This window comes from Camellia sinensis, chromosome 8 (assembly GCF_055761805.1).
Source record: "Camellia sinensis isolate YWXY chromosome 8, ASM5576180v1, whole genome shotgun sequence".
NCBI lineage: Eukaryota > Viridiplantae > Streptophyta > Magnoliopsida > Ericales > Theaceae > Camellia > Camellia sinensis.
This window is the reverse complement of record NC_138968.1, coordinates 51,782,501-51,802,114: the sequence shown is the minus strand read 5'-3', so window position 1 is coordinate 51,802,114 and position 19,614 is coordinate 51,782,501. Positions and strand designations below refer to the sequence as shown.

General features: G+C 35.1%; 2 protein-coding genes across 2 annotated transcripts in view; one reads left to right on the top strand and one right to left on the bottom strand.

Moving 5' to 3' along the window:
• The first annotated feature begins 3,398 nt into the window (after positions 1-3,398).
• LOC114319822 (phosphoinositide phospholipase C 6) overlaps positions 3,399-19,614 on the top strand; it is a 24,990-nt gene continuing 8,774 nt past the window's right edge. Inside the window, exons 1-6 of the mRNA XM_082882619.1 lie at positions 3,399-3,873; positions 8,799-8,995; positions 15,261-15,396; positions 15,497-15,718; positions 15,842-16,062; positions 16,187-16,304. Of these exons, the coding sequence (XP_082738745.1) occupies positions 3,556-3,873; positions 8,799-8,995; positions 15,261-15,396; positions 15,497-15,718; positions 15,842-16,062; positions 16,187-16,304 (1,212 nt within the window). The 5' untranslated portion in view covers positions 3,399-3,555. The remainder of the gene's footprint in view (positions 3,874-8,798; positions 8,996-15,260; positions 15,397-15,496; positions 15,719-15,841; positions 16,063-16,186; positions 16,305-19,614) is intronic.
• LOC145796929 (uncharacterized) lies at positions 4,988-6,347 on the bottom strand. The gene is made up of 2 exons (XM_082882620.1): positions 5,869-6,347; positions 4,988-5,776 (listed from the first exon to the last, which is right to left on the bottom strand). The coding sequence occupies exons 1-2, from the start codon at positions 6,330-6,332 to the stop codon at positions 5,137-5,139; spliced, it is 1,104 nt and encodes a 367-aa protein (XP_082738746.1). The 5' UTR covers positions 6,333-6,347; the 3' UTR covers positions 4,988-5,136.

Sequence of the window (19,614 nt, the reverse complement as noted above, 5' to 3'; positions counted from 1 at the left end):
CTCAAATAATTGAACAGAATTTACCTAGTGAGCTGGACAGAATTTGGTTCCAAAGAAAGAACCACGAAAATTGCCAAATGGCGGGAAAGTAAAGGAGCATCAGCCAATAGGAGCGAAGGAGATGGTGTTGATTCTGATCGAAAGGCAAAATTATTATGCATCCTAGGGCACCACGTTGTTGTTCATAAACCGAACTTATTTGGTAATCATTTTATTTTTAATTTTCAATTTTTAATTTATATTTATAAAAATTTAATAAAAATTTGTTTGATAATTTTTTGATTAATAAACGGTTGTCTCAGTTTATAAATTTGAAAAAAAAAAAATGAGTTTACGTTGATTTTTAAATAGAAATTAAAAATTTTAACTAACAAATTTTTTTTTAATTATTTTTTTTAAATATTTTTTTTTCAATTATTTTTTTTCACCCCATTTTTTTTCAATTAATTTTTTTTCAAATTATTTTTTTTTCAATTAATTTTTTTCTAATTAATTTTTTTTCAATTATAATGTGTATGATCCCATTATCATAAATAATAAAAAATAATATAAATATTTTAGGCCTGAACAAACATATTTTTTAATTTATGTTTTTAAAATTTTTCAAACATTTTATTCAAACTAAACACATTTGTAGTTTATATTTTTCTAAAAATAAACAAAAACTAATTTATAATTTTTTTTTAAATATATACCAAAATTGTAAACTTTATCAAACGCTACCATTTGCCATGTCTCTTATTATTCCCTCATCATCACCTAAGTGTGGTTCGTCATTCACCGAGTTAGGGCGAGTTTGAATTCAGCTAACACTATTTAATAAGTAACTTTGTATTTGTTTAAATTTGTTCGACTTAAATATTAGGCTTATATGATCATTTCAAATTCAATTCTAATATAAATTATAATTTCTAAACTTGTCCATCGGGTCATATACCTAAATTATTAAAAAAAAAAAAAAAACTACATACAAACAGTTTATTAAACCAAAAACATTTAACCAAACAAGCCATAAGAAACTCATAAGATTAGGGCTTAAAGAATGTAAATCTATCCATATTTTATTTTAAAGTAAACTTCAGTTCACCCACGCCGTTAACAACTACAAATACGAACTAAAAAATGTATATCTATTTGTTTTTTTTTTTTTTTTTTTTTGGTCACTAATGTGAATCTAATTGAAATATTAAAGCCTGGTTTGAGATCTCAAAAAAAAAATAAAAAATTATTTGAAAAGTTAAAAAATTATCACTATTCACCAAAAAAATATTAAAAAAATAATTTTACACAAAATTAATTTTCAAACAACTCTAATGTGGGATAGGCATAGCTGACTTATTGAAAAATTACACTTATTTAGGTGCACAAATAACTCGGTGTTGTTCGGCCTGTGGGGATTATCACAGGTTCCGTTTTAATAATCTGAACCGTGCAATGTGTAGAACTTGTCGAGTACTACTTACTTATAAAAAATCATGTTGATCAGATATCAGTAACTATATGATCAAATCAGTTAAAATTTATGAAATTGATGGTATTATAGTTAACGATTAAAAACAAACTTATTCGATCAGATAGCTATCGATATCTAATTAATATGTTTTTTTTTACAAGAAGTTAGTACTCGACGAGTTCTACACATTGAATGGTTTTGATTAGCAAAACGGGACCCGTGGTGGGCCTCCACGAGCCGAACAACACCTCCAATTCAATGCCCAAAAAGTAGGGAATCATCTCCCCCAGCCACTACTTTGCCGACACTGTCCCTGAATTCATCCAACGGTACCGCCTATTCCATCAAATCTTCTCCTATACACTAATTTATACAATTTTTTAATACACATTTTTTCGAAAAAAAATCAAAAAATTACTCCAAACAACCATCTTTTTTTTTTCTCAACTTTTTAGTTTAAAAAATAAAAAAGTATACTTATTTAAAACACCCCAAACAACCCCTAAAATTAGTTAAAAAATAATAATAATCAAAATATTAAAGGGTTTAATTACTAATCACATTCAACTTAGGCCTCGTTTGGGAATATGTTAATTTAGTAACTTTTTGGCTATTTGGATAAAATATAAACTAAAAAAAATCAATATATTTGGGATATTTTTTGACTTTTTACAAAAAGATATGCAAAAAGTAGGGAGAAAAGAGAATCTTTGATGGATGACTTTTTGATTTTTTACGAAAAAATCTGCAAAAAGTAGAGAGAAAAGAAAATTTTTAATTTTTTAGTATAAATTGTTGAGTTTTTAACTAATTTAATAATTTTTTTACTTTTTAACTAAAAAAACAGGACTCCAAACGAGGCCTTAGTGCCAATGTCCTGAAGGACCAGATAATTTATACATCCAAAGATCTCTCTCTATCCAAAAAGCTTTCATGTCCCGTGCAGTGCAGGCGACTGATATTTTTTGGGACATAACACAGCTCAAAAGTAAAAGCCACCCCCATCCTTTTCTTTCCTCATAACAAAATTTTCTCACTTTCCTTTGTTTTCTCGGAAAAAAAAAACACTACAAAAATACAAGCGTTCCCGTTTTCAGAACAACCATTCCACGTATCCATTGTTCTTTTAACAATTAAAACAAAAAATTATAAATAAATATGAGAGGGTAATTTTTGGAAAAAATTGGGCCGAGCTGCAAGTTGGGCTTTGAGGCCCAAAACGCGAAGGACTAAGTAAGAAGGCCGTAAAGGATACTCCGGCCCAGAGAGCAATGTTACTCCGGCTGGGAGAAGTAAATGTTACTTCGGCTCATGGATGTAAAGCTACTCCGGCCTTGGGAAGACAAAGTTACTTCGGCCCAAGAAAGAGTAAAACTACTCCGGTCTGGAGGCAACTCACAGTTAGGCCGATCTCAGAGTTAGTCCGGTCGTGACTTACAATGGTTAGGTCGGTCAGAACTTGTTACTTGGAAGTCTGATCTAAGCGCATCAAGGTTGAACAGGGCAGCCGAAGTAAAGATTTGGAGGAGAGGACCGAGCTAAGGATAGTTCGGCCTTCTGTGACTCGATATAGCCAAGTTTACTTCGGTCGAAAGGAAGTTCGGCCGTAAAGAAAACCATCCCACTTGGTTTGAGCAGTGGGGGAGGGTGTAAAAGGATAAGCATTATCCTTAAGAGATTGAATCCTAGGAGGACTCTGTATGGAGAAATACAAGTCCTACTAGGATTGTGCCATATGAAACTTATAAAAACTCACAAGCATCACCTTGGAGGAGGTAATTGAACACAATCTTTTTGAGAACTTAGAGCTTTGTCTATTTGTCAAGTTTTCTGACTTAGGCATCGGAGAGGTTTCCGGCACACACCCGCCGGCTAGCTCACGTTTGTGTTTTCAGGTGACAAAGCGACGTCGTACGGAGGAGCGTGGACTTGGTCAACAGGATTATACGAGGAGAATTATTTCCTCCCCGTACAAAATAAATAAATTATTTTTAAAATTCTGTTTGATCGTGTCGAATCGGTTTGAGAAGATCCATCGATATATATATACACACGCGATTAGAGAGAGAGAGAGAAGGAGAGAGGGTGGGAGGTTGAGGGAAATGGAGAGCTTGAAATACAGTATGTTTGGATTCAGCAGGAAGTATAAGATCAGAGACGCGGAGCCACCGGCGGACGTGAAGGAGGCGTTCACGAAGTATTCCGAGAGTGAGAGTGGGAATGGATCGTCGCAAATGTCGGCCGATCAGCTCCTCCGGTTTCTGATCGAGTTTCAGAAAGAGGAAGGTTACACCATCTCCGATGCAGAGCAAATCGTCCAGCGACACCGCGTCACCAAGCCCACTGGCCATGGTCTCTGCCTTGAGGATTTCTTTCACTACCTTTTCTTCGACGATCTCAATGGCCCTATCAAATCACAGGTCTCTCTATCTCTCTCTCATACTCTCATTTTTGTATATGTATGTATATTCATAAAATTGTTCCTACTTGAGAGGTTAGTGTGTGTGAGACAGAGAGAGGATTGTTTACTTGAAATTGTGTTTGAGTTTGGTAAAATTTCATCAATTAAAGCATAAGCAATTCTATAAACAAAGAAATCATGTTTTTCGTATTAATTTTTTTCCATAATATCTGTTATTAATGGACGGCCGACCTGAGTAAGCAAACTGTACAGATTGGGGCCTCTATAATATAAATGCGAAAAAGGGGGAAAAAAAAAAAAAGAAAAAAAGAAAAAAAAAGGAAAAAGATAAAATCACAAGTAAAAAGTAGTGCACACCATTTTTTATTTTTATATACATATGAAAAAATTATTATTATAAAAGCTCAAAAAGATAAAATAAGATCTTCTTGTTTTATTGTTTAACAAAATCCAGTTGACAATAAGAAAAAATCTTCAAACAAAATCTAAAGCTATAATACCAAAAATTAATTGAATCGTTTGCAACAAATCATCACCTAATCATTACTACAAAACTACTAAGGCTGTGTTTGGTTGTGGGATTTAGAAAGAAGAGAAAATGTGTGTGAAATTAGTTGGAATATAGATATATTTTATTAACATTTCACCTACTTTTTTTTCATTTCACTTTCCAAATTCTTCCTCAAATCTCCCAACCAAACATAGCCTAAGGGAAAATTACTTTTTTCTCAAGATTATTATTGAATTCTATCCAGTTTTGATTTAGACAACTAATTGTTTAAATAAAGTTCAAATCTCTATATTTTTATGTTTATTTCAATTTTATTCGTTCTTAATAAAATCTCAATTACATTTTTATGAAAAATCTTCTTCTTCTTCATTTTTTTTTTCATAAGAAGAGGTAAAAGTGGAATAACAACCTATGAAGCACGGACACGGACACGGATACGGACACGGGACACGGCAATTTTCAAAAAAGGGGGACACGGACACGGCGGGGGACACGGCGAATTTTTTTTTTTTTTTTAATATATATATTTGTATGTGTTATGTAAATTAACAAACACTAACATAGTAACCATTAATTCAATAAATATAAGAGAGGCAAAAGATTCAACATCCAACATCCAACATCTTGAAATAAATATAAGGGGAAAACATCCAACATCCAACAATATTTGTCACAAAAGCACTAAATAAAAGGCAAAGAAGAAGGAAAAAAAAAAGAAAAGAAAAGAAAAGAAGTAGGCCTTTCAAAACTTCAAGTAGATCCAATTTCTTGCACGTCTTCATCATCATTAGCATCACCACCTTTTTCTTCGTTTGCACCTCCATCATCGGTAAACAACACAACCTCCATCTCAGGTTCATCAAGTGATAGATTTGCAACCTCGAGCATCCCAACATCATCAAATGAATCAAATGTGTCGCCCGCAATATCCCATAACTTGGTCTCTCCTTCAAGGTATTGTGGGGTTCTCCTTGATAAAAGACGGAGGTTGCTATGAACAAAAACCAAGTCCTCTGCACGTTGGGGTGTCATCTTGTTTCTTTTCATTGAATGGATAAAAGAGGATATACTCCAATTCCTCTCAGCACATGATGAAGAAGAAGGTTGCACAAGTAGCCTTAAAGCCAAACATTGAAGAGTGGGTGCAGATGCACCATGAACAACCCACCAACTATGAGGATCCATATCACATCTATCTCCAATGGAATCAATGTCAGCAAATGGCCCCTCTTTTGTTGAGAACTTAGCATACTCCAAATTTGCTTTAGTGCGCTCCATTGGATCATCAAAGAACCTTTTCAAGCACTTTTTTCTCTCAAGACAAACCTCCTCATCCCTATGTGGGGGAATTCGGCTTGGGTCCTCATGAAGCCACACATCACTATAATACCTAAAATGAAAAAAAAAATACTACTCATTATAAATGTGAAAGAATAATATTAAACTTAAATTAATAAAAATAGCAAATTGTGTTGTAATCACCTTGGATTCAATGAGTGTGCCAAGCAATGAAGTGGTGTGTTGTTCTTGTTCCACCGGTCTACAAGAATCTGATGTACTACATTATAGAATGTAGACTCGTCTTCTAGTCGCTTTCCTTCATGCTTATATATCACCATCTTCACTTTTTCTATCATTGTATCCCACATGTCATACACTAAGTGAAGAGAAGGTCTATCGGTGTCACATACTCTAATCATGTCATAAATAGGAGCAGTAAAAGAAAGTATGTAGTTGACTTGATCCCACCAAAAGTCATCTAACAACTTATCCTTCACAAACTTGGCCTTACCAATATCATCATCCCTATAACAACTCCATTTGTCACTGATTACCATTGTTTGGAGACCTTGCTTTATCAATTTGACCCTCTTAAGCATGACAATGGAAGAAGCAAAGCGTGTCTCGGCAACTGAAAGAAGTTTCAAACTCACAAACTCATCCATCACTGACTATACTCACACCCTTCTCTCTCCATGTGCCTCGAATAGGGTCTAACAATCTATCAATGTTTGTCCTTTCTTTTTGAAGCAATGTAGTTCTCAACATATTATACCCAGGTGGTACATATCCTTGTATGTTGTTATTTGCAGCAAAAGTAAATGCACTAACATAGTAAGGATTTCTTGCCAAATGAAATGGCAAGCCTGCTGAATAAAACATTCTAGCTATCTCACTATTTAGGCGTTCTCGAGCCCTAATGTTAAATGCTTTCAGAACAGGGTTACCACTACTTCCACTCCCTATGGCAGTTGACCTCTTCCTTTTTGATCCATACATCTCCTCTGGTTCATTAAAACATAAACCTAATGATGCACTTGAACTAGGAGGAGGCAATGGGACTTTCTTCAACCTAGAGTTTTTCAATTTCAACTCTGCTTCTGCAATTACTCTCTCAAAATCAGCTTTATCCTTACTTGTTACTTTTGGACACACTTCAATCCCCTGATTTTTAATTTGCATCAAATGGGCTTTTACCCTAGTGTATGAACCTTTACGTGTAACCCGACAAAAATTACATTGAAAAGTATAATTTCCCCCTCTTGCACCAGATTTTTCTAATCTAGTCACATATTTTCACAGTGGCTTATCATCTTCAGCATCAAAGGCAGATTGTGTGTTATTGGCAGAATTTGAACTAGACATTTTTCCTATAAATTAACATTAACATTAGAAGGATAAAAAATAAAAAATAAAAAAAAAGAGTTTACATACTGTATATATGTATATATATAAACCTATAATTATTATTTTTTAAATACAATTTTATATATAAAAAATAAAAAAAAGAGTTTACATATTGTATAAATTTTTTTTTTACAGTTTTTAATATATACTCATAAAAATCTTACAGTTTTAAATACAATTTTTTTTACATATAATTAAACAAAAAAAAGGTCTTATATATGTAAATGTATAAACAAATAAAAAAAAAAAAAAAAAACAAGTCTGGTCGAACGTATAAAAAAAAAAAAAAAATGAAGACAGTTCAGTTGAACCGAAGCAGAGCAGAGAGAGAGAGAGAGAGAGAGAGCGAAAGAGAAAGAGACAGGCAAGAGAGGGGCTTACCTTCGAAGACGACCAGATCGAAGGTCGAAGATGCTGGATCGACTGAAACTGAGACACAGACGAGTGGATCGAAGGTCTACGATCGACTTCGGAGGGCTTCGATAGACTTCGGAGGGCTGCGACTGAGAGAGATAGCTTCGTTCGACTTCGGAGGGCTTCGACTGAGAGCTTCGGAGAGCTTCGACTTCGACTGAGAGAGAGGAGAGCTTCGACTTCGACTGAGAGGTCTGATTTTACTATTTTTTACCTCAGTTGTTCGATTAGGGCTTTGCCCGTTAGTGTTTTTTTTTTTTTTTTTTTTTTTTTAAACTTGTTAAATATTATACTTTGACCCCAAATAAATATAGAAAATTTAAAAAAGAACCTCGCCGTGTCCCTTGGCCTGTCCAGATATGGACACGCGTGTCCCCGCCGTGTCCCTTCCGTGTCCCCTTCCAAAAAAATTATTAAATTAAAGGGACACGCCATCTGGCGTGTCCCGTACGTGTCCCCGGCGTGTCCCCGTGTCCCCGGCGTGTCCGCGTGTCGGACACTGCCACGGCACCATTTTTGGAGTGTCCATGCTTCATAGATAACAACATAAAATTATGATGGCTTTAATTTTTTTTACCAAAAACTTCGTCCACTTTAAAATTTGGTAGGACCCAAATGGTAATTTCAAAGGAAAAGTAATGCTTGTATTTAAGAGAAATCTATTTATCACCACATCAACTTCGGGAAATTATTCAATACTCCTGGAGTATTGCTAGGTGGTGCTCCATAGTAGTAATTATTGGTCTAAACTATGTGACCCATCACTTTTATGTTGTAGTTATAAGAGACAACTTATGATGTGTTTAACATGTAAATGGAAAGGAGCAATGCTCCAAGAGTATTGAATAATTTCTCACTTGTATGTATATGTGAGACCTGTCATATTTAAAAATTTGTAAAACCCATATGAGAAGCCATGTATGAAGTGAAAAGTTTGAAAAAATAGCTCCTATTGATAATTTTTCTAATTACTAATTAAGCTTGCATAATTAAGTTTATTGACCATATCCTTTTCAATGGAGATAACATAGTCAATTAATTTGATCTTTGATTTTAGACTCCATCCAATTGCTTACTAAAAGTAAATGAAAGGATCTTTAAATTTTGGACTTAAATTGGGGCCTTTTAGTATAAGAGTTGGATCAAAGTGGGAGGACCCTATTTTTTAGACAAAAGTTGGGGCTCCAAAGCGGCTGCTTTGCCAACGTATGCTCGGGGCCAGCCCTAATGTCCATTCTAATTGAGAGTGCCTTGAATAATTCTAGCAGAGACAAGTTTAAATTTGCCCTTGACCAGTTATGTTATTTCAGGTACACCATGATATGATTGCTCCATTGCAACATTATTTCATATATACAGGTCACAATTCCTACCTAACAGGGAACCAATTGAGCAGTGATGCTAGCGACTTACCAATCATAAAGGCTCTGCAAAATGGTGTGAGGGTAATAGAACTAGATTTATGGCCAAATTCTGAAAAAGATGACATTCATGTTCTTCATGGAAGGTATGGACTCATTCAAGATTGATTGTCCTTTTTGAGTTGATCACGTAGATGTAAGATTTCTGAATGAACTGTATATTTAATTGTGTAAAAAAAAACAAAGGATAAATCTGATTATATAGTACTCCTAACCCTAAGACAAAAAAGGAAACGAAAATATCTCTCAGAATATATACACACTACACTATCATATATACATATATACACAATATTCTCACACTCCCGCTCAAACTCAAGGAGTTTTAGTGGAAAACACTGAGAATTTGTCAAGAAGAAATTGAAACCAGGTAGCGGTGTGAGTCTTGGTAAAGAAGTCAGCAAGTTGCAGAGCCGAAGAGACGAAAGGAAGCGAGATAGAGCCAAATTGCAAATGCTGATGAACAAAGTGACAATCAATCTCAATGTGCTTGGTCCGCTTATGAAATACAGTGTTATATGTAATCTGAATAACACTACCGCAATAGAAGGAGGTCGGAGAAGGCTGAGGGATGCCCAAGTTAGAGAGAAGACAATGAAGCCAAACAACTTCAGCAGTAGCATGAGCCATAGCACGATACTCAGTTTTGGCAGTAGAGCGAGCAATAACAGTTTGTTTCTTGCTTTTCCAAGAGATCAAGGAATCACTAAAAAACATACAGAAACCAGACGTGGACTTGCGATCAGTAACATCACTAGCCCAATCAGAATCAGCGTAAGTCACCAAATCCAAAGAGAAAGTAGAGAACAATAGTAAACCTTGAAAGATAGTATCTCGGAGATAGCGAAGAATCCAAACCAAGGTAGCCCAATGTGTGGAGCAAGGAGTAGAGACAAACTGGCTAACCACATGAACAGCATAGGCAAGATCAAGACGAATAACCGTTAGATTGACTACGCAGCCCACGAGCTCTCGATATATAGTAGGATCATCCAGAAAAACGCCATCAGTAGTGTTAAGCTTTACATTAAGCTCAATAGAGGTATCAGAAATCTTAGTGTCAGTAAAATAGGCACGATGAATAACCTTAGTGTCACACTTGGCCTAAGAGAGAAAGTAGCCCTTGGAAGAAGAAGTTATCTCAATACTAAGAAAATACCGCAATTGGCCCAGATCTTTCATTTCAAAGTGTAGAAAAGATGCTGCTTGACTTCAGATATAGCAGAAGAGTCAGAACCAGTGGTGATCATATCATCCACATACAGTAATAACGTAACAAATCCAGCAGAGGTGTGGAGAAGAAATAAAGCAGAGTCCTGGGTACAAGGATGAAACCCAAACTTAGTAATAGCAGTCTGAAAGCGATCATACCAAGCACGAGGAGACTGCTTCAGACTATACAGAGCATGTTGAAGACGACAAACCTGTCCAAAGGAATGGTGAAGGCCAGGGGAGGATGCATGTAAACCTCCTTAGTGAGATGGCCATTAAGAAAAGCTTTCTTAACATCCATCTGATAAAGAGGCCAAGAACGAACAGCAACGACACAGATCAAAGTATGGACATTAGTTATCTTGACAACAGGAGCAAAGGTCTCCTCATAATCAATACCATACGCCTGTGAAAAATCTTTGGCAACCAGACGAGTTTTGTAGCGCTCAAGAGAATCATCATCAAAATGAGTCTTGACTTTGTAGACCCATTTGCAACCAACCAGATTCTTACCAGCAAGCAAAGGAATCAACTCCCAAGTACTAGTTTTCTGTAAAGTAGACAACTCATCCTCTATAGCTTGAACCCGATGAGGATCCTGATAGGCCTCTTTGTAAGATTGAGGTTCTAAAAAAACGTGAATAGCAAACAAAAAAGTACGATAGGAAGCAGAAAAACATGTATTAGGAGGGAGTAGTAAGGAATTTGGGTTGGTCTAATATATGGGAGTAGGCATGCGGTTAAGAAGAAAAGCAGCAATAAGAACTGCTTCTCCCCAAAATGGAGACTGAACTGAGGCAGAGAGAAGAAGAGACCTAGCTGTCTCAAGGAGATGACGGTGTTTACGCTCGGCTTGACCATTTTGGGCAGGTATATCTGTACAGGAAGTTTGGTGAATGGTACCCAAATTGGCCAAATACTCACAGAACTCATTTTAAAAATATTCTCCACCCAAGTCAGACTGTAACACTTTAATTGTAGACCCAAACTGAGTAGTAATCATAGACTAAAAGGTACAATATATCTGATAGAAATCGAACTTATGAGTCATAAGATAAACCCAAGCTTAACGGGTGCAGTCATTAATAAATGACACATAGTATGCAGAACCCCCTTTGGTGAGAACAGGAGAAAGGCCCCAAACATCAGTATAAACTAAAGAAAACGATGTATCAGATATAGAAGTACTTTTACGAAAAGGTAAGGCTGCCATTTTGACAAGTTTACACCCCCAGCATTCAGTAAGTTCACTAGGAGAAATTTTACCCAATATACATGACTGAGCTAGAAACTGTAAGCGGTCAGTAAACAAATGTCCTAATCTAAAATGCCACAAGTAGAAAAGATTGGACAGAAAATCTAACTGAAAAGAGGAAAAAACAGTTGGAAAAGTTGTCATAGGCAGATGCAAGCTCTTCACTATATAGAGGTCTCCAACTCTACGGTCAGTCCCAATCTACTGTTTGGACATCCGATTCTACACAGAACAAATAGAAGAAAAAAAGATAACATCAAAATCGGAGGTATCAAGCTGACTGATAGATAATAAACTGACAGATAACTGAGGAGCATAAAGAACAGATGGAATAAAGACAGCAGACATAGCAGGCGGTAAGACAGACCCAACAGATATAACAAACATATCAGACCCATTAACAGCATTAACAGTAATAGGAAAAGAAGGAGGAGCACAATTTTAAAGTAAGAAGAGATGGGGAGTCATATGATGAAAGGTACCAGAGTCAAAAATCCAGACAGACAAAGAGATACCTGAAGAAGACCCAAGCAAACCTGAATGAAGAGAGGAAACAATGGAAGCAGACAGGGATGGCTGGGAGGTAGACAATACATGCTGAAGTTGACTAATTAGTGTATGCTGAAGCTGACTAATCTGAGTAGTCAAGGAAGCTAAGTCAGGATCAAGAGCCGGAGCGGATGCAATAGTACTGATGGAAGGTCGAACGGTACTCAGAAGAGGAGCACAGAATTGGATTGGAAACTGCTGAGAAGACGAGGAAGATACAGGCGAAGCAAACAAACATCCTTTGTTGGGACAGTGATACTTCCAATGACATTGCTGATGGCAGAAGGCACACTCATCAAAAGCCAGAGACATTGTAATAATCAAAGAGATTAGGAGTTCAAGTGTAATAAATCCATAATAGAGCCAAATAGTCAAACCAGAGGTCACAGGATGATGCAAAGACAATTGAGGGGTTTAAGTGTAATAAACCCAAAATATAAACCAAAAAACAAAAGTGAAGTCAATGAAACAGAGATGCAACAAACTAAGAGAGACTGAACCAGAGAGAGAAGATCGACTATCGAAGCACAGTGACCACGGCGAATAGATGGAAAGGGAGCAGACCTTCGCACGAGGCACGAGAGAGGCAGAGATAGATGACCAAAGTCCTCTCGACTTAGATGAGCCGCGACAAGGGTTTTTATGGGTTACGAACCAGAGATATAAACCAGACGACACGAAGGACGACTTGCAATTCAGAGGGATAAAACCAGAGGGCTAAGTTTCGATCGCGATGAAGAAGAGCACCGAGGATCATGACTTAGTGAGATTCTGATGAGGAAGACGACACAGAGATAATTTCTAGGGTTTCGGCTCAGAGACGGCTCTGATACCATGTAAGATTTCTGAACGAACTGTATATTCAATTGTGTCAAAAAAAACAAGGGATACATCTGATTATATAGTACTCCTAACCCTAAGACGAAAAAGAAAACAAAAATATCTCTCAGATATATATATATATATATATATACCATATACATATATACAAAATATTCTCACAGTATAGATGTTCACCTGTGTCATGGTTGTGTTGGAAAGGCATTTTTGTGTACCTTGGTCATGGATAAGAATATCATGAATGATAAAACTTATCTTTAGCAAGCTGTCTTTTAAATCATATTTTGGAAGGGGAAGCTTTTAGTAAGTTGGTTTCTTTGTAATGTATATTCTTTTGAACCAAATATTGATGGGATTATTATATTTAAGGCAATAAATGAGAAACTATTCATAACTAAGTTATGTAAAATTAGAAATTTCTTGTTGAGTCTTTACCTTAAAAGGTCATTTTTATCCGGGCAATCAACACACCACCACCACATAATAGGACAAACCAATGGCCCACTCACCATAATGAGAACAATCTCTTTCCTCCCCCACCACCTTTACAAACTCTTAATCCTAAAACACTTTAAGCCCAAACCAAAGGGACAAAATCTATGCTATCAGAATCTTACGATTCTTTGCAAAATCGATACAAATATATGAATGAATCTATTTTGGAAGTGAATCTCTAATGAATCGCACAATTCACAATCGATTCACTTTTTACGATTCATGCAATTCTTAAAACTATTGTGTCCGACATATTTTTGACTCTTTTTTTTAGTGAAAATTACATAATATAACTTCTAATAACATTTAGTACCAAAATAATCAATATATATACATGATTTGTTCTTATTTTAGTGATCATGGAGTTTTTAATAATAGCCAATCAAGTTCAGTTAAACCCAACATATTTTTAACATTTTTTCTCATTTTTATTCTTTAAAAAAATCATAATATATATTCTAAAAATGTTTAAGATTAAAGTAACTTGCACTATGAATTATCTATTGTTATTTTATTAAATTAAGGGATTGTTTGGGAAGTGCTAGATTAGTATATTTTTTGACTTTTTACGAAAAATGTGAAATATGTGTTGGGTTTGAAGTGATATGGTAGAGATGTGATGTGACTTAAATAAATGATTGTGACCTAAGTAGGATAATGTGCTAAAATAGCATGTGCTATTTTAACACATGCCAAACAACTACTAAATATAGTTGAATATTTCATGGGTGAGGTAATTTATACCTTTTAAAATGTCTTAGGCTTTATAATAAAATATCCTAAATAATTTTTTCTTATTATTTGATTATTGTTACTTGGAAAAGTATGTATACTTATTGTTCAAATTTCAATATTGTTGTTAAATTATTATTACTTTGGAAATTGAGAGTTTTGTCTTTGTTTACTGTCTTTATTAAGAATGATTGATAAAAATATATCTAAAAAAGGAAAAAGGTAAGATGGTGATCTTCCATAGGAACTTTTGTTAACTTTTTACTTATAAAACTACGTGATCATCATTCAAAATAACATATTCATTGATTTAAATCTAAATATTTCACATTCATAAGATATATTTAACATCTAAGTATGTAAATATATTTTTCTAAGTGATTTAGAAAAGTGACATAATCTTTACAATTCACGATTCGATTCGCAATTCAGTATGAGGCCATTTCGATTCACGATTTGAATCCCGATTTGACAACTATGGACAAAATATATACCCATTTCACCATTTTGAACAATGAAGGAGATATAATGTTAGTAGAGGAAAGAGTTTACAGGAAGAGAAGGTATAGGGATAAAATGATAAAAGGAATTTTTATTTGGAATTATGTGAGAAAGAATAGAGTTGAAATATGAGAGATTTAGAGACATGATGTGCGTATAAATGTATTGGGTGTTGTAAGCATTTGTATAATGCGGTCAGTTACCAAGGATCTTGGTATGATCTCATCACTAGCTATGTTCATTTCTCCTTCAGACAGCAGCAACAACTGGATGGTTATTTCTCTTCTGGCAATGGGGTCTGTGGTGGTTTTGGCTATTCGGTGCTTTGTCATGTTCAAAATTGACATTTTAAACTAATTTTTTACTGATAAATAAATTAATTCTAGCAAAGAAGACTTTAGAATAGCTTATTACATTTATTGGAGTCACCTATAAATAATTTACCATTTGTTGCCTTGATATTAATAATCCCAATGTTGATTGTTTATGCAACATATCATAAATGATATCATAATTGTAAACCAAAACTATTGGAGAATTTAGGACACTATCCAAGTGATATTCTGTGTTGGCATAATTGTTAGTTATACACTCATATCAGGTAATTTTTGTAGGGATTGCCTGATCCCATTGCATTTGCAATATAGATTATAAATTTTAATCTTAAATATGAATTTACTAAATATTTTGAATTACATTCAGTTTCCTAAGTTCATTATTGACTTATGTTTATGTTTGGAATAATCTCTACTTCTGAATGAATCTAGGACCCTAACGGCTCCTGTGACACTCATCAAATGCTTGCAGTCCATTAAAGAATATGCTTTTGTTAAATCTCCATACCCTGTTATAGTAACTTTGGAGGACCACCTTACAGCGGACCTTCAAGCTAAGGTTGCAGAGGTTAGCTTTAATTCTTTTTTTTCTTTTTACCTTCATGATTTTAAATTACAAAAATATGAATTGATTTCAATATTGTAATAAAAACTAAATCTTCCTATAGATGGTCATTGAAACATTTGGAGAACTATTATATTACCCTGCGTCAGGGTGCTTGGAAGAATTCCCTTCACCAGAAGCCTTAAAGCATCGGATTATTCTTTCAACCAAACCACCAAAAGAATATCTTGAATCTGAGGGTCCAACTGAGAAGGATTCATCTACTGAAGCAGCATCGGGAAAGGAGTCACCAGACCTTGCAGCTGAGCTGGATCCTGATGACAGCGTGAGCTCAGAAATAAATTTATTTCATCAGCTTATAATCTAGAAATGAAATTTACTTCATTCTGTTATAATTTCTAAGGTGCTCAATTACTTTAACATGTTAGAATTTTTTCATGGTTAACAGGACGACACCGATCAGGATGATGAAGGCAGTGATGGCTGTGAGCAGAAATCATGCAAGTTAGGAGCACGCCAATACAAGCATCTGATTGCAATTCATGCTGGGAAGCCAAAGAATGGATTGAAAGAGGCTTTGAGGGCTGGAATTGAAAGAATTAAACGTCTTAGTTTGAGTGAAACAGCACTTGAGAAGGCAGCAGAATCTTATGGAACTGACCTTGTGAGGTAGTCACTGAAGTTCTATGTGCTTAATATCTCTAAGAATTATCTTAAAACATTTATATTTTCACTCCAGTGAGTGATTAGATCTCTACTGTTTTTATTAATCTTTTCTCTCTTGTCCCCTTAGGTTCACACAGAAGAATTTTCTGAGGGTATACCCAAAGGCAACCCGAGTCACCTCCTCAAATTTCAATCCACTTACTGCATGGATGCATGGAGCTCAGATGGTTGCATTTAATCTGCAGGTTAGTTTTGAAGTCTTGTGTCTTCATAAAATCATGTTATTCATGTTTTTTTGGTTAGCTTTGGTAATATTTTCTCTATTTCTTAATCTTGTGTGGTTTGATCAGTTAATGATGTAGAATGAAACCTGGAATAAAGCTGGCTACAATTAATTTTTGTACTTGGTTAAGGTTAGGAAAGGTTTGTAGGGTTCAGGTTCTAAAAGGTTGAAGAGAAGTTCTATGGTTTGTTAGGGAAAGGGTCTGAATGCTGCTTTGTTCCAAAGGGACAACTCACTGGATTTTAAAAATCAAGCTGCTGAAATTCTTTGGATGGAAGCTATTTATGGTATTATGGTATGGAGTCAAGGCCAAAGTGTGGGAGAAACGGTTTGGTTGATCCGGATGTAATTGACTAAGTTTCTGGGGCAGGGAGATCGTTCTTAGGTTGTGATTAATAACCCCAGATTAGTGTCTTGCTTTCCTTTGAAGAGAAGAAGTGTTTCATCCACTCAAGGGTCAAGCAAACTTAGACAATCACAATCTCAAATTCTTATGTCAACTCTTATTGAGTTAAAAGATTACATAAATATTTAATGATGTAGGAGAATTTGCTGGATTTTTAAAACATAGGCTATTCAAAGGCCCAAACAGTGAGTAATTTAGGGTTTTAATGGTTAAAATGAAGGCTAATGGGTAGGATAGGAGTAGGGATCGGGGTTAATTTTTTGTTTTTTGTTTTTTTTGTTTGTTTTTTTTGGGGGGGGGGGGGGGGGGGCGTTAATAAAAAGTAACTAGGGTATCTGTGCAAAGATGAAACAAGGGTTAGGCCAATCACACAAATGCAATCTCAAATTCTCATAATATCATCTCTTCATTGAATTATTGAGATTACACACAAAATTATATAAAAACTTTCTTGCTTTTATAAGGACTACTGACTCAAATTTAGAAACTAAGAATATTTGGTGACTACAAATATTGTAGACTATATTTTGTAGCAAGCCTAGCTAGGACATCTTACAAATATATTTGTGTTGACATATAAGCATGCAGCACACCCCTTAGCAGTCAGCATCCATTTATGGTTGCATGTGGTTAAATTAGTTATAGTAGCAAGCACATCAATTAAATATATCCTCACAAACTTTCATAGGACTTTTAGTACTATGTAGTTGCCGTAATGCAACCGAGACTATCTATAGTAGGAAATGATTTTTTCATGCAAAACAGGTTTTGCTGTTTTGTTATTGTTCCTTCATTCCCCATTAAAATTCTTAAAACTGCCGATACTTGCATTTTTCTTTGCCAAGAATCTAGATTCTAGGTATGGGGGGCCTTTTTCTTTCTATAGATTTCATGTCATATTTTTGATTTGTTTCTGCACTTTGCTGCCTGCACTTTGTTGCTGGGGGTACAGGAAGAGGCAATCTTCTCATCTGAAGTATGTCTGTCAAAAGTTCAGTTACAAGCAAGTATATGTAAGTTAATTGTTGACAGAGGAAAGAATCAGGTAAAATGTTAGAACTGAAACTTGGTGATCTATGTAAAATTTGTAAGTACACATTGCCTGCTGGACTTTGTAGAACAACAGAAGAAAGGAAGAAAGGAAATGGGTTTATTTGAAGGAAAGAACTGTGCTACATGGACTCTTCTACTTTTCCTACCGTACCTGTGTCCATTAGATATAATAAGGGTAAGGGTGTGGAGTTACACCAAGGATCAACCTTAAGTCGTCATCTTTTTACTTTTTACTTTAGTTATAGATGAGGTGACAAGAAATATTCAGGATGATGTGTCATGGTATATGCTTTTTGCAGATGATATCGTGTTAGTGGGTGAGACTAGAGAAAGAATTAACACTATGTTGGAGATTTAGAGAAAATCACTTGAATCTAAAAGATTTAAGATAAGCAAAACTAAGACAGAGTACATGGAGTATAATTTTAGTAATAGTAACAATGAAAACAGCAGAGATGTGAAGATTGAGAACCAAGAACTACCTAAGAGTGAATTTTTTTGTTATTTAGGATCAATTATCACAACGGATGGAGAGATTGGAGCAAATGTGATCCACAGAATTAAGGCGGGGTGGCTTAAGTGGAGGAGTGCGTCTAGGGTATTATGCGATAAACGAGTACTTACTGGATTAAAAGGAAAGTTTTATAAAATGGCTATTAGACCAGCAATATTTATAGGACGAAATGTTGGGCAACTAAGAAATAACATGTAGATGAGATGAGTGCCGAGATGAGGATGTTAAGGTGGATGTGTGACATGACTAGGAAAGACAGCATTAAGAATGAGTATATTCGTGAATGGGTAGGAGTAGCACCGATAGCAGATAAGTTAAGAGAGAATAAATTCAGATAGTTTGGTCATATACAACGAAGAGCAATAGATGTAGTAGTAAAGAGATGTAATACAGTGACGGTAGAGAGAAGTGTAAGGGAAAGGAGCAGATCCAGATTGACGTGGGTTAGTGTAGTAAATAGATATATGAATCTTCTTAATTTGACTAACCAAACGGCCTTTGATAGAGTAGAGTGGAGAAGAAAGATTCATGTAGCCGACTCCATTTGATGGGACTTAAAGTTTACCCATACCCGATTTAGACACTCAGATCTTCTACTTTTATATGATTTTGTAGAAAGACACTCTTATTCGCTAGTAAAGAAAATTTTGTAATTTATCACATGAATGGAAGATATAAATTTCATATTTTCCCTAATTCTCATTTAATTTGAAGTACAACTCTAAATAATTTGCAGCATCTTTATCTAAGAATATTATACAATATGCAATGTATTTAAGTGTTTAAGATGTGATCCCGTACCCATACTCAACTTTTTGATACATATCCCAATATCCTAGGATTTTGGTTTAGGAAGATCTAATGCTTGGACACATATTTGCACCCGATGTTCATACCCAAGTCCATGTAACATAGACTGATACTGTCATGTGTGCCTTGGTCACATGAATTAAGACTTGGGGCAATTTCAACTCTCTAGGCTCTGATAAGCATTACTTTTGTCCAAAACTCCAGATGTTGCAGTATCTTACTAACCAGTATTTGACACATTACACACTAAGTTTTGGAAGCCTTTGATTTGGTGTACTTGGCATGTACTTGATATCTTTTTCACTATTCAGATTTATGTGGTGCCATATCCTCTATGATATCGGCAATTATGTATAATCCTCTGCAATCCCCCTCTATTCCCTCCGAATAAACAAATGGCAGACAACCTAATAAAAAGTTAGTTAATGTCTTTTAATTTGTTTTCTCATGTCTTATATTTTGTTTTTGTTGTTGTTTTTGTTTGTTTCT

Coding starts and splice junctions, on each gene's coding strand:
- LOC145796929 (XM_082882620.1), bottom strand. CDS start 6,332: ATGGATGAGTTTGTGAGTTTGAAACTTCTTTCAGTTGCCGAGACACGC. Junction 5,777..5,868: donor GCACACTCATTGAATCCAAG/GTGATTACAACA, acceptor TTTTCATTTTAG/GTATTATAGTGATGTGTGGC.